At 43.7% G+C, this 13,754-nt stretch overlaps 1 protein-coding gene across 7 annotated transcripts in view; it reads left to right on the top strand.

The window, feature by feature from the left end:
- The first annotated feature begins 3,026 nt into the window (after window positions 1-3,026).
- Window positions 3,027-13,754, top strand: part of Ctdspl (CTD small phosphatase like) — a 137,953-nt gene continuing 127,225 nt past the window's right edge. For 3 of the 7 annotated variants that reach the window (XM_087181371.1, XM_004854263.3, XM_021266091.2), the window contains exon 1: window positions 3,910-4,317. In XM_087181371.1, coding sequence (XP_087037497.1) covers window positions 4,239-4,317 — 79 coding nt within the window. In that variant the 5' untranslated portion in view covers window positions 3,910-4,238. Of the gene's footprint in view, window positions 4,318-13,754 lie in introns of all 7 variants that reach the window. The other 4 variants (XM_087181372.1, XM_004854265.3, XR_015439165.1 and 1 more) reach the window with 3 other exon arrangements.

The following is a 13,754-nucleotide window of genomic DNA, read 5'->3' as shown; positions in this document are numbered from 1 at the left end:
AATTTTCTAAACACATACCTGATTGTGTCATTTCCATATTCCCTTGTCCTAAAGCCCGGCTGTGTATCTTGGTTTATGAGGCTTTGCTTTATCTCAGCCCATCCACCATCAGAGCCCTTAACGCCACCATTGCAATCTTTGACCTCAATGCCCAGTATTCCTCACTCAGGGGCAACCTGGCCCTGTCCTCACCATTAGTACACCCACAGCAGTTTTACTCCCATCATACACCCATCCCTTTCTACACTCAGCACTCTACCAGAGACTGCAAGCCAGGCTGCCTTCACTATTACATTTCAACTTCCTGTCTACACCTATCCTGATCCCTTGGCATTCCAATTACTGCCTCAGGGCCCTCTGAGGGCCCCTGTCCTTGGCATCCCAATTTTTTTTGAGGCAGGGTCTTGCTTTGTAGTTCATGCTGGCCCTGAACTCACCATGTAGCACAGGCTGGCCTAGAACTCGTGATCTTCCTTCTTCAGCCTCCTGTGTGCTGGGATTCCAGGCATGTCCCACTATGCCTGGCCCTGATCACTGCCTTCTCACTTTCTTCCTAGGGTCATGGTGTTTCCTGTATTTTCCATTTGCCTTCTTTTTTTTTTTGAGACAGGGTCTCACTATGTAGTTCAGGTTGGCCTTGAACTCTCTATGTATTCCAGGCTGGCCTTAAACTCACTGGAGATCCTCCTGCCTCAGCCTCCCAAGTGCTGGGATTACAGGCATGCAGCACCACACCCGGCCCCATTTGCTTTTTAAAAAATCTTGTACACCAGTTTCCTACTTAAGGAATATTTAAATAAAAATTAAAGAAAAATATCAAATCTGTCCTTGTACACCAAGGTGGTACAAAGACACTGTATGATGGGATTCTATGAAACATGACTTCCACCAACACTTCGATGCTATGCCTGGATCCCCTTGAATCCTCTTTAACTGTTTCTGGCCCTCTCTTCTCTGTGGCTTGGTATATATTGGCCACAAATGACTGTCACCTATCCTCAGGTCCCTGGGGCCACTTTACTCAAACTATCAGAGAGCTCTAAAGTACCTGGAGGCTGTAAGGCCCACAGAGACAGCCCTTCCTCATGACTGTGTGTCAGTGCTTTGACTTGTGTGAGAATGATAGCTCAACTCTTTAATCCTCATTTTGGACAATGTTGAGATTCCCAGTGTCTAGAATATAACTTAGTATACAGAAGGTATTCAATAAATATTTGAGTGAACAAATGTAGTCAGCTGTCAATCCTATCATTTGAAATTTCTAGTTTTTGTCATGTTTAGCCCTTTTCTATGCAAGACCAAAAGACATTTACTGAAGTTTGTTCTGATATGTTTTTTAAAAATATATAATTATTTGCTCCATCTTGAATGTGCTGTAATAACTAAGGTAAAGATATACTTTCTCCTTATAGTTAACCAGGTGTCCCAACAATTTTTGAATCTTTCCTTCATTTGTAAAACCAAGATACTGTGTTATCTAAAACTCTTTGGTGAATGAAGTATTATTTATAGTGATAGTTAAAATGATTATGTCACTATGTGTAAAACATGCTAACCTTATCATTTGAAATATTTTTTATAGCTATATAAAAATTTAGTCAACCCATGGGCAAGGACAAGGAGAAATGGAGAAAAATAAAAATTGATTTAAGGATGGTGTAAGGCTAGGGATAATGAAAATTTAAACAGCATATGGAACGGAACAGGACTTAAAAGACAGCAAGCTGTCTTCCTGCTAAGCCTGAGACAAAGACTTTGGTGAAGGTAGGAGATTTTTCTGGAGGTGATCTCAGGAAAGTGAGGATGGTGGAGGATTCAGGTAAAGGAAAATTGTTACTGGAGGCTCCTGGGGAGTCACTGTTACAGAAAAGACCAAAAAGGAAAGTCTCCACAGATGAAAATCACTTCCTGTGGCCTCGTATACAGTGTTGAGTTCTTTCCTAGGCTTAGTTAAGTGAACAGTCCCTTTGGAAGTACCTCATTCACCCCCTCCCCCCCAAGGAATCTAGGCTTTCACCTTGTGATTTCGGGAGTTCAAATGCGCCCTTCCCCTAGCAGATGTAGCAGAAACACCGACCGCTGTGGTTATCCAAACAATGTACGAGAATCATACACCCAGGTCCCCCTCAAACAGCTATCTCTGGAAGATCCCTCTCTGACCTCTTAGAAGTCAGTATTCTTTTTTTTCAAGTGAATTCAGAGAAGTCTGCGCTCACCAGGTCCTGGGCCAGCCAGCCATATTCTCATTAACAAAAGAGAAGAGCCTTCGAGTCCTGAGTACCATCGGGGCCCTAAGTGCGCTTGTACTTGTAAAGGTTAGAGAGGTCATGCCCTGGAGCTTGCCTTCCTAACCACAAGTGTATTGCACCTTTTATTGCTGCCACACACGCTATTCTCTGGGTCTCTAGGATGGCCTTAGAAGAGCAGCTATTCCTGAGTGAGCACACCTCAAGGGCAACTGGCTCCAGCGCACTCCCCGAACCTCATGCACAGTGCCAGGATGGCACCTGTAGTCTTGGATTTGTGGGCAAAACGGCCACCTCTTGCCTAATAACTACCTTTTACAGCAGCTCCCCTGAAGTGCTTTCCCACTTGCCTCAGCCACAGGAGCCCTGGCCCAGCACTCTGTCCCGCACATAGGAACCCGCGCTGGCTCCACCAAGCACAGCCCGTGAGGTCTTCGGGCTGACCACCAGAGGCGCTTCCGAAAATATTTAAAACTCTGGAGAGGCTCAAGGGTCCGCCAGCGGCCAAACGACCCACCTGCATTCAGCTCCAGGCTCTGGTGCATGAAAAGTGAGAAAGACCCTACTGGCCCCGCCTTCTGGAAGCAAACCCCTTGGCTCTGACCTGACCAGCCTTTCCGAAGCTCCGGCGCAAACCCGCGGGCGGAGACTAAGTGCTCCCCGCCAGGCGGCTCGCTCAGCCCGGCCCACTTACGTCACACCCGCAGGGCCTCTCAAGCCTTCTTGATTGGTGGAGAACGCGCACGAGCGCTCCCGCCCCCCCCCCGCGGGCCCGCCTGCGGCACTGCCCCGCCCATTGGCTGTCTGGGCCGAGTGTGGCCTGCAAGTTGGGGCGCGAAGGCCCAGGCGCCCTAGGGCTCAGACTCTGAGGCTGAGGGGGTGCTTTCCCGTCACGCCCAGGCGCAAGCCGTCGCCCCAAGTCTGACAGTGGCCAGCTTCCCTGCACACGCAGTTCTTGCCCAATGCGGCCCACACAGGCCCCTTCCGCCCCTCAGCCCTCGAAAGGCCCCCAAGCCGCAAGCACCCGGAAATGCCCGTTGCCCGGGCTGGGCTCCCTTCGGTGTGGACAACCCACAGGGCAAGAGTCGGTCCTCGAGGACACGCAGACTCTGGGCCCGAACGCTGACTGGGCCTCCACTGATCCTGGTCTGCAGACCCCCGTGGATCAGCCCACCAAGTCCTACGGAGCCTTCCTCGGGGCCGGGCCAGGATCCTTCCAGACCTCGCCGCGGGCCGCCTGGGTGCGAGGCTCAGGCACGTGGCTCCCCCGTCCCGCGCCAGGACGCCCTTCACCCGCCACCCCCGGGCGTTCCCGTACGTGTACCACCGACTGCGGCCTCCTCAGATCCCCATGGTCCTGCTTCTGGCGACCTCGCCAGGGCTCCTGCGCCGCACTGAACGCTGCCCCAAGACCCTCGGCCCACCTACCAGCCCCAAACCTCTCACCTCCACCCCTCAGCACCTCTGGCGCCTCCTGCACCCGAGCCCTGCACCCCACCCGTCTGCCCCAGGCTCCCCCCGCCCCCACTTACCGCCGCTGTCCCGGCCCCCGCCCCTCTCCCCCCGGGCAGGCAGCGCTGGCGGCCGCGGAGGCCGTTCCCCGGGCCCGGACACACCTACCCGCCCGCCCTCCTCGCTTCCCTCCCTTCCTCTTTGCTTCCCTCCCTCTCTCCCGCCCGCGCTCCTCGCTCGCTCCTGCCCTCGCGCCGCCAGCCGGCTCCCGCTTCCCGCAGCGCCGGGCCTCCCGCCCCGTCTCCCGGTGCGCGGCTCTCCCGGGCGCGGCTCCGGGGTTCATGGTGACGAGGCGCTGGCCGCTCGAGCCCAGCGGCGGCGGCGGGAGCTGGGGCGCGGGCCCCGGCGGCCTCTCCGAGAGCGAGGGGCCGGGCGGCGGGCGCGCCCAGGCGGCGGCTGCGAGCGCCCCCCCGCGCCGCGCCCCCGCGCGCCTGGCTTGCGGGGGGCCGGGCCTGCGGGCGGCCGCCGCGCCGCGCACCCATGGACGGCCCAGCTATCATCACCCAGGTGACCAACCCCAAGGAGGACGAGGGCCGTGCGCCTGGCGCGGGCGAAAAAGGTGAGGGGCGCGGGCGACTGCAGGGGGGAGGGCGTGTGCACACCCTGCGCTGGCGGAGTTCGCTGTGTTCCCTGGCACGGGCCTGGGGGAGGGGTGCACCCGGCCAGGAGGGTGCGTGGGTGTGGGGTGCGCTTGGAGGAAAGCCTGGAAAAGTGCGTGTGCTGGTTGAGCTAGGGTGAGTGTGCATGCGCCGGCAGAGAAGTTGTGATGTTGTGATCAATCGATTGTGTGTGTATATGTGTGTATGTATATGTACGTGCGCGCCCGCCCCTGGGAATTTTTTGGGGCACCTGACAGATTGTAAGGGTATGTATGTGCCCTTAACAGAGGTTGTGAATGTGCTGTACGTCTGACAGATTATGAATGCGTGCACTTACATGTTGTGTGTGTACACATCGACAGATTGTAAGAGTGTGAGTGCACCTAATAGAAAGTGAGTGCATGTTTTCCTGACAGGCTGAGAGTTTGTGTATTTACCTTGTGTGGAGGTCTGTGTATGCCTGATTGAGAGATCATGCAGTGTGTGTGCGAGAGCATGAGCATGCAGAGAAGTCTGTTCACTCCGGACAGAGTATGCTTGTTTGTGTGCCTGTACCACGCCTGTACCACCCCGGTGGCCGGCTGAATGTGTTGTGTCCCTCCACTGAGAGAGTGTCTGCAAGTCCTCACACAGTGAGGTTGTATGTGCGTCTGCATACCTGACCACGAACTTGTGTGTGCCTGCCTTGTACAGACAGAGGCCATGTGTCCGGGTATATTTAGTTGGCTGTGCAATCTCTAGAGTGTGTGTGGGAAGGAGGGACAGTGCTGAGCCATTCCCTCTTCCTTTTAGGCTCTTGTCTCAGGGCCGCCAGTCTGTGGAAGGACTTACAAGGCTTGTCCAGTTCAGGGCCCCTTTAGAAGCCAGCTCTAACTGGAACTTGGGGACCGCTTAGGGTGCCAGGAATGTCTTCTCTCAGGGAGCTGGCCAAGAGCTCAGCCAGTACTGCGCTGCTGCTCTTCGTTTGGTTTTGGCACATTTTGGCCCCAGTCCCCCTCTTTTTTCTGATCCCCCTCCCCCAGAATAGTGTCCCCTTCTCTCAAGTGTCCTGCTCATTGTCCCTCTGGTGTCCTGAGGTTTGGACAAACTGTTTATAGGGCCAAGCAATCGGGCTTGTTTTGTTCAGTGACTAAAGCTTGCCTCACTCACTTTCTCCATGCAACTTGGAAACACCTGGATGCACCGGGACCCCAGTGCCCTCTCCAGGCCTGACCTGGCCACAGCAGACTTGGGAAAGGTGTCAGATTTCTTTCCCTGTGCTTCCATCCTTGCTCTGCCAGTGTTGGGGGAGTACAGCCCTTACTAGGAAGTGAGATGGGAGGAACACCCTACTACCTCTCTCCAAGGAGGGATCTATGAGCAAGCCCACCAGGAAAATGGAAGGAATCACTAGAGTAACTGAGGTTGGAGATTTGTCAGTCATTTGTGTTCTGAATATTGTAACTGTTGTATACAACATCTGTAGACTGTTTTTCTTTTTATGTAAAATAAGGAATTCAAACTCCCAGGCGGTTTTCTGTGTCCTACAAATGAGCTAAAAAATTCTGCAAGACGGTGCTTCAGATGAACTCCTTGTCTCCATGGGGCCCAAGAGAACAACACCTCTGTGGTTTGGCCTTTCGCCCAATAGGGACTGAGAGGTCTTGGGCCATGGCTAGGTGTGTTCCCTCAGAAAGGGTTTGGTTTCGAGGTGTCAAGGAGGCTTGCTGCCTGTGCTTCAGTCTGTGGATTGCTTTGTGTGATGTTCTGCCAGAGAGAATCCTTAGCTTTTGATTGTAGAGGTGTGGCGGGGAACAGGGAAATGTTTGTCAGCGCCTCAGCTCTCCTGCTGCCCCCTTGACTCCAGAACAGGTGCTTTGTAGTATTTCCTTTCCTATAGCTGCTAAGATTTTTAAAGCAAAGAGACAAACTATCCAAAATTCAAACCATGTGCACATATACCAGGCGTGTTCTATTCAACATGTTTACATTTTTTATGACAATCTTTTAATCTCTTTAACAGCCAGTTTTGTTTTCCAGTGTAATATTGTTAACTGATTAGAGGAATTCTTTACCTGCTGTCCCAGGGTGGGGTGGCTAGCTAGTAGATCTTTCTGCAGCATTAAAATCCTACTCAGTTGAGTTTTTCACTTTAAAAAATGAATATAATTTTTGTCATCTATAGTGTGGCAATAAACTTCACAGTCCAGTTTTGAAATAACTTCTTCAGATTAGTAAACCACCAAACAGGCTCGGTGATGTTTCTAGCTTAAGTATGTTGATTTCTTCAGATAGGTACAATATATTTTACATAATTTTTAATTGATGTAAACATTTAATCATTTTGTTTTTAAATATTGAGACTGGACTCTTTGGAAGTTTTTGTGGTAGGAAAATAATTATTCCTTTTAAATGTTTACTTGCATCATTCTGTAAACTAGATTAATAGTGACCACCTCTAGGGTTTGCTGTGAAGGTTAAAAGAGGTGATGTACACTGAGAACTGTGCCTGGCTCACAAGTGTGTTACTATCCTGTGAACCCTTTTTTGGTGTGCATTCACAAAGAAAGTACAAAGTATGGGCTGTGAGTTAAATTACTTGACACATTGCCATGTGATGTGCTCTACTCAGATGACTGTCACTGTCAGCCTAGCCTGTCATGCAGAGTTTATTTCTTACAGTTGTGTTTGATTTGGTTGTCAGTATAAAGATGCAGAGATTAATATCGCCATGACTTTAACTCCACCTACTTTGCTATCTGGAAATTTCTTCTTATAATCAAAAAGCAAAAGTCAAACAGTACAGTGGAAAAGTAGACGAGCTATGAACAAGAAAGTTTGGAAATCTGAAAGGGGAATGAATGTATGAAATGATGCTTAATTTCATATGAAACATTTTTATGTGTCAGATTGGTTAAACATTTAAATAATTGACAATATTCAAAGTTGATAAAGGTTCAGGAAATGGGTGGTACTCTTAATAGACTTTTGTGAGCGAATACAATGTATACAGATTTTAAAGAGTAGTTTACTAAGGAACCAGGAATGTATTTGGCTGCAAGTAACAGAAAAACTAGCCTTCTGCAGGTTAACCTGGTAGGAGTTTATTCCTCTCCTATAATAAGCAATCTGAGGTTACTGTGCTGCTGGTTTCAATTCAGTACCTTCTTGATATCAGGGCCATTGTCACCGTAATTCTTCTGGCATCCTTCATGTTGTAACATGGCTACAACCCCTCCAACACCACAACTACCTTCAGGGAAGGAAAAAGTGATAGTGCCAATCATATCTCTCCCTTTTACCCAGAAAGCAAAAAACCTCCAAAAGAAACAACAACAATAAAAAACCCAAAAACATTCCTAGGGATGTCCCAGAAAACTTTTGTTCATGTTAATTGGCCAGAACTGGGTAAGGTGGCTTCCCCTAGCTATGAGGAAGGTGAGGAAAGTAAATTTCTAGCTTTTCCAGTCTTTGTTGGAGGAGGCAGAAGAAAAGATTAGAAATGTTAGGGAACAGGTATTGGTTCAACCAATTCGCAGTGTTGGCTTTACTTTCAGAGCCCCACTTCTACTCTTAAGTTTCTGTCCTAGAGCAATAACCTCAGTTGCGCTCAAAGAAACATGTACAAGGATTTTCACTGGTGGCTGTGTTGTTAGCAGTAGCAAAAATATGAACCATCCTGTGTCAGCAGCAGACAGACTGTGGTACAGCAGTTCTTCAGAATACTGCCAAGACTTTTGAGAAGAAGGAGTTAAAATAGATGTAAACATACTGACATGTAAATTTCCAAGACATTTTTAAAGGGAGAGAAAGAATTTGAAGAATAATGTAAACAGTATGATCCTATCTTTGTAAAAAATATTACACACATAAAATTATGTAAGTGTAGAAACACAAAGCAATCTGTAAGGAAATACTCAGCTGACAACAATGATTATCTCTGGGGAGAGGTCTGGGGTGGGAAGTGAGAGGACTTTGCTTTTTTGTTTAAATATTAACGAAAATGTACTTGTCTTTTATAGATGAACTTTTTAAACTAAAAAAGGAAATTTTTCAAAGTTCTTTGGAGAGCAAAAAGTACTTTGAAAGAATTGTGCAGTAATAAAACCAAGAAATCTCAATTGATATGCAGTATTAGCAAGAGCCTATCAACACTAGCTAAAAAGTTAATTATTTTGTGAGCTAATACATTTCTCTGATGAGATTTTTGCAGGCAAGTTTGTTTGCACAGATATTTTGGCCCAAGGTGATAGGTATGTTTTCCCAAAATGTTTGTAACACTTAACCTTAAGTCAGAAATCTTTAACATTGAGGTGCGAACAAAATTATAGAAAGAGAATACTCTTGGAAGCAGTAATGATTTCAGATGAGAGAACAGGTTTGAAGCAGGTTCAGTTTGATTAACTTCTTTAAATTAAACTTTTTTATTTAGAGATAACTGTAGATTCACATGCAGTTATAAGAAATCACATGGAGATCCCGTATTCCCTGTATCCAGTTTTCTCCAATGGTAACATCTTGCAGAACTTAGTGTGTATCACAATCAGGATGCTGACATTGACATAGTCAAGACACTGAAAAATGCCATCAGCAGAAAGATCCCTCATGTTGCCCTTTATAGCCAAACTTATTTCCCTCCCATTGCCACACCAATGGCAACCATTAATCTGTTCTCCATGTCTAAATTTAGTCATTTTAGGAAAGTTATCTAAAATGAATCAAACAGCAGTTTGGAATTTTTTTTCCCCTCACCATGAGTCTCTGGAGATTCATCCAGTGCAGTGGTGGCAAACCCATGGCACATGTGTGCCGCAGCGGCCTGTTATCATTGAAAGCTCAAAAAGGTTCACAATCACTGATGTAGGGTGTTGCTTGTATTAACAGTTTTTATTTGCTGAATAATCCAGTGACATAGATATACCACAGTTTGCTTAACTATTCATCCTTTGAAGGACATCTGGATTGTTTATAGATTTTGGGTATTATGACCAAAGTTGCTCTAAACGTTCTTTAGTGAAATTGCTGGGTCATAAGATAGTTGCATGTTTACTTGACTTAAGAAGCTATTTTCTTGAATAAATATACCATTTACTTTCTGACAGGAATGTATGAGTGATCCAGTTTCTCCACAGTCTCATTTTTGGTGTTGTAAATTTTATTTTTTAAGCCATTCTGATAGATGTGTAGTGGTAGCTCATTACAGTTTTAATTTGCATTTGCTTGATAGGTGATCATGTTGAACATCTTTTTTTTTTGGTACCAGGGATCGAACTCGGGTCCTTGTGCTTGCACAGCAGGAGGTGAAACCACTGAGCTAAATCCCCAGCCCCATGAACATCTTTTCATGTGGTTATTTTCCTTCTGAATTATGATTTGCAGAGATGGCCTTCATGTCATTTGCCTGTGTTCTAATAGGATTTCCTTTCTTTTTTAAAACTGTTTTGAGAATTCTTCACATACTCTAGATATTAATCCTTAGATATGTAGTTTGTAAACATTTCTCCTAGTTGATAACTTGTATGTTCAGCAGTCTTTTGCAGAGCAAAAGCTTTTAAATATGATATCACACAATTTATAAATATTTCTTCTCATCATTTTTTTGTTGTCAAGTCTAAGAACTCTGCCTAGCACCAGGTCCCAAAGATTTACTTCTATATTTTTTCCAAAAAATTTATAATTTAAAATATATTCTGAGTCTATTTTTTAAAAAATAAGCTCTGAGAAGTTCAGTTCTTTCTTTTTGGGTGTTTAGTTGTTTTATTGAATTTGTTAGAAAGGCTGTTCTTCCTTCTTTGAATTTCTTTTGTATATGTCGAGTATCAGTTGGGCATATTTGTGTGTGTCTGTTCAGGAGCTCATTTTTTCCCAGTGGCCTGTGTGCGGGTCCTTCTGCCTATACTATACAGTCGGGTCTTGAAATAAAGTTGACTGACCCCCTCCAAGTTTTGTTCTTTTTCAAAATTGTTTTAGCTGTTATAGTTCTGTTTCTTTTTCATATACATTTTACAATAATGTTGTCTATAGCTACAAAATCTCTTCCTGAAATTTTGATGAGAATTGTTTTAAGCCTGTAAATCAGTTTGGGGAAAATTGATGTCTTTACTACATTAAGTCTTCTGATCAGTGAATACAGTATGTCTCTTCATTTATTTATATCTTCTTTGATTCTGTCATCAGGATTTGTATGGTTTTCAGTAAACAAGTCATATTAATGTTTTCCTAGATTTATATGTGAGGGTTCTCTTTTAAAGCAATAATAATTATACAGCATTGTCCACTTGTGCTAGTATATAAAAATAGTTGATTTTTATATACTTGTATTCTATGACTGTGAAGCTCACTTACTCGTTCTGAGGCTTTATGCAGGCAAACACATCATCAAGAACACTTTTGTTTATTTCTAAATTATATGCCTTTTATTTATTTTTCTTACTTTATTGCACTGACTAGAACATCCAGCAGTACTGAATAAGACTGGTAAAAATAGATATCTTGTTCCCAATCGTAGGGTGAATAATTCAGTCTTTTAATATTAAGTGTAATGTCAGCTGTAAGTTTTTAAATAGCCTTTTCTGTCAGGTTAATAGTGTTTCAAGTTTTCTAAGAGTTTTTTTTTTTAATCAAGAATGGATGTTGAATTTTGTCATCTGCTTTTTCTGCATAAATGAGTATAATCAAAAGATTTTATTTAGTCTGTTAATATGATAGATTATACTGATTTTTTAATATTGAATCAATCTTCCATCCCTAGAACAAACCTTAAACAGTTGTGGTATATAACTTTTTCTGTATGTCAGTGAACTCTATTAGATAGTATTTTGTTAAGGAATTTTATGTCTCTGAACTTTTGGTCTGCTGTTTTCTTTTTTTGAATTGTCTTTATCTGGTTTGGTATCAGCTTCATACAATAAGTGAGAAGTGGTCCCTCTGTGTTTGCTGGAAGAAATTTTGTGGAATTGGTGCTAATTCTGTAGAGAAATCCTTTGGGCCTAGAGATTTCTTTTGGGGGAAGTTTTAAAACTGCAAATTTGGGCCGGGGATTTAGCTCATTGGTTCCAGTACCTGCCTTGCAAGTCCAAGGTCCTGAGTTCGATCCCCGGTCCCAAAAAACAAAACAGAACTACAAATTCAATATTCTTAATAGTGATAGAGCTGTTCAAATAATGTCTTTTGTATTGGGTGAGTTGTAATTTTTGTTTCTCTAGATTTGATCTGTTTCATCTAAGTGGTCAAATTTATGTGTAGAGTTGCCCATAGTGCTGTTCATCCATTATCTTATTGATGCGTGCAGAATCTGTAATGATAAGCACATTGGCAGTTTTTGTCTTGCATCTTATTTTTTGTTTGCCTTGCCAGAGTTTTCTCAATTTTCTTGATCTTTTTCAAAGAACTAGCTCTTATTACTGATATTACTTGTCTGTTTTCAATTTTATTGATTTCTGCTGCTTGATTTAGTTCTAGTTTACTTTTTTACCTAGATTCTTAGAAGGAAGCTCAGATGATTGGAAACTTTTCTTCTTTCCAAATATATGCATTTAGTGCTACAAATTTATCTCTTGGCATTGCCATAGCTGTGTCCCAGAAATTTTGATATATTGTCTTTTCATTTTTATTCAGTTCAATGTATTTTTAAATAGAATTTATTTTCAGAGCAGTTTTAGGTTCACTACCAAACTGAGCAGAAAATAAGAGTTCCATATATTCCCTAACCCAGCAAATGCACCTCCGCACTATCAACACCCTGCATCAGAGTGGCACATTTATTACAATTGATGAATTTACACTGATACATCATTATCACCCAACAACCAAAAGTATACATTAAGGTTCCATGGTTAGTGTACATTTTATGAGTTTAGACAAATGTGTAAAGATATGTATCCACAATCATAGTATCATACAGAGTAATTTCACAGCCCTAAAAATCCTCTGTGTTTCACTTACTTCCTTTTCCCCACCCCAACGCCTGGCAACCATTGATCTTTTTACTGTCTCCATAGTTTTGCCTTTTCCAGAATGTCATATAATTGGAATTGCACAGTAGATAGCATTTTGAGATTAGCTTTCTTCAGTTATGTGCATTTACATTTCCATGTCTTTTAATGATCTAATAGCTCATTTCTTTTTAGTGTTGAACAATATCTCATTATATGGTTGTGCATCATTTTACTTATTCACATACTGAAGGACATCTTGGTTGCTTCTAAGTTTTAACAAGTGTGAATAAACCTGTTATAAATATCTGTGTCCAAATTTTTATGTAGATGTAAATTTTTATGTAGATGTAAATTTTGGGTAAATACCAAGAGGCCCAGTTGCTGGATTATATGTTGAGAGTACTTTTTTTTAGTTTTGAAAGAAACTGTCAAACTATCTTCCAGAGTGGCTGTGGCATCCTCAGTTTTCAGAAGTTTAAGTATGTTATGATTTGGCATAGATTTATTTGGTGTTATCCTGTTTCTGGCTCATTCAGCTTCTTGGGTTTATGTCTCTTGCCAGATTTGAAGATTTTTCAGTATTATTTCCTTGAGTGCTTTTAAGGCCCTACCCTTTCTTTTCCTTCTGAGATCCCAGTGACACTAGTGTTAGATCATTTCCCCCACAGGATTATCAATACTGACTATTCTTTCCCTTTTTACTCTTGCAACTCTTTGCCTCTGTTGTTCATATTGGGTAATTTCTATTGTTCTGTCTTCAGGTTCATTGATTTTTCTTGTTTTCTCCATTTTGCTTATTCTGTTATTGAGCCCTTCCACTGAAATTTGTATTTCAGTTATTGTATTTTTTAGTTGTTGAGTTTGATTTTCTTTAGACATACTCCCAATTTCTTGTTAAAGTGTTTGTATTGTGGCTGCTTTAATGTGGCATCTCTGTTGTCTTGGTGTTGGCAATATTGATTGTCCTTTTTCATTCAGTTTGTGATTTCCTGGTTCTTAGTATAACAAGTGAATTACAATTGAAACTTGGACATTTTGTGTTACATTATGAGACTCTGGATTTTATTGAAACCTTCTGTTTTGGTTGATTTTTCTCTGATATGACTCCAGCAAGGAAAGGAAAGCACTGTGTCTTATTACTGTCAGGTGGAAGCAGATGTCAAAGCTGTCCCTTGGACTCTCTTGACTCCCTGCTAGACAAAGGAGGAAGTTTGGCTTCCTTCTAGTTCTGGTAAGCTGTAGTGAGAGTGGTCTCATTACCACTTGGGATGGTGAAAGCCCTGGCTGTTACCAGGCCCCTCTGACACCATCCCAATGAAAGACGGAGCACTGCATTGTTGGGTGGAGGTAGAAGTCCAAACAGACCATGTGGTCCCCACTTACACCGCTGGGAGAGGAGGGAGCTTGTTACCACAGTGCAAGGATGAAAATGAAAGTCTCTGCTCTCTATTTGGTTTCCTTTGACATAATTCCATCAGGGA

Source organism: Heterocephalus glaber, unplaced genomic scaffold (genome assembly GCF_053883595.1).
Source record: "Heterocephalus glaber isolate CG9 unplaced genomic scaffold, H.glaber_assembly_v1.0 deba00001472, whole genome shotgun sequence".
NCBI lineage: Eukaryota > Metazoa > Chordata > Mammalia > Rodentia > Bathyergidae > Heterocephalus > Heterocephalus glaber.
The sequence above is the reverse complement of the archived record's forward strand: the minus strand, read 5'-3'. Positions and strand labels throughout refer to the sequence as shown.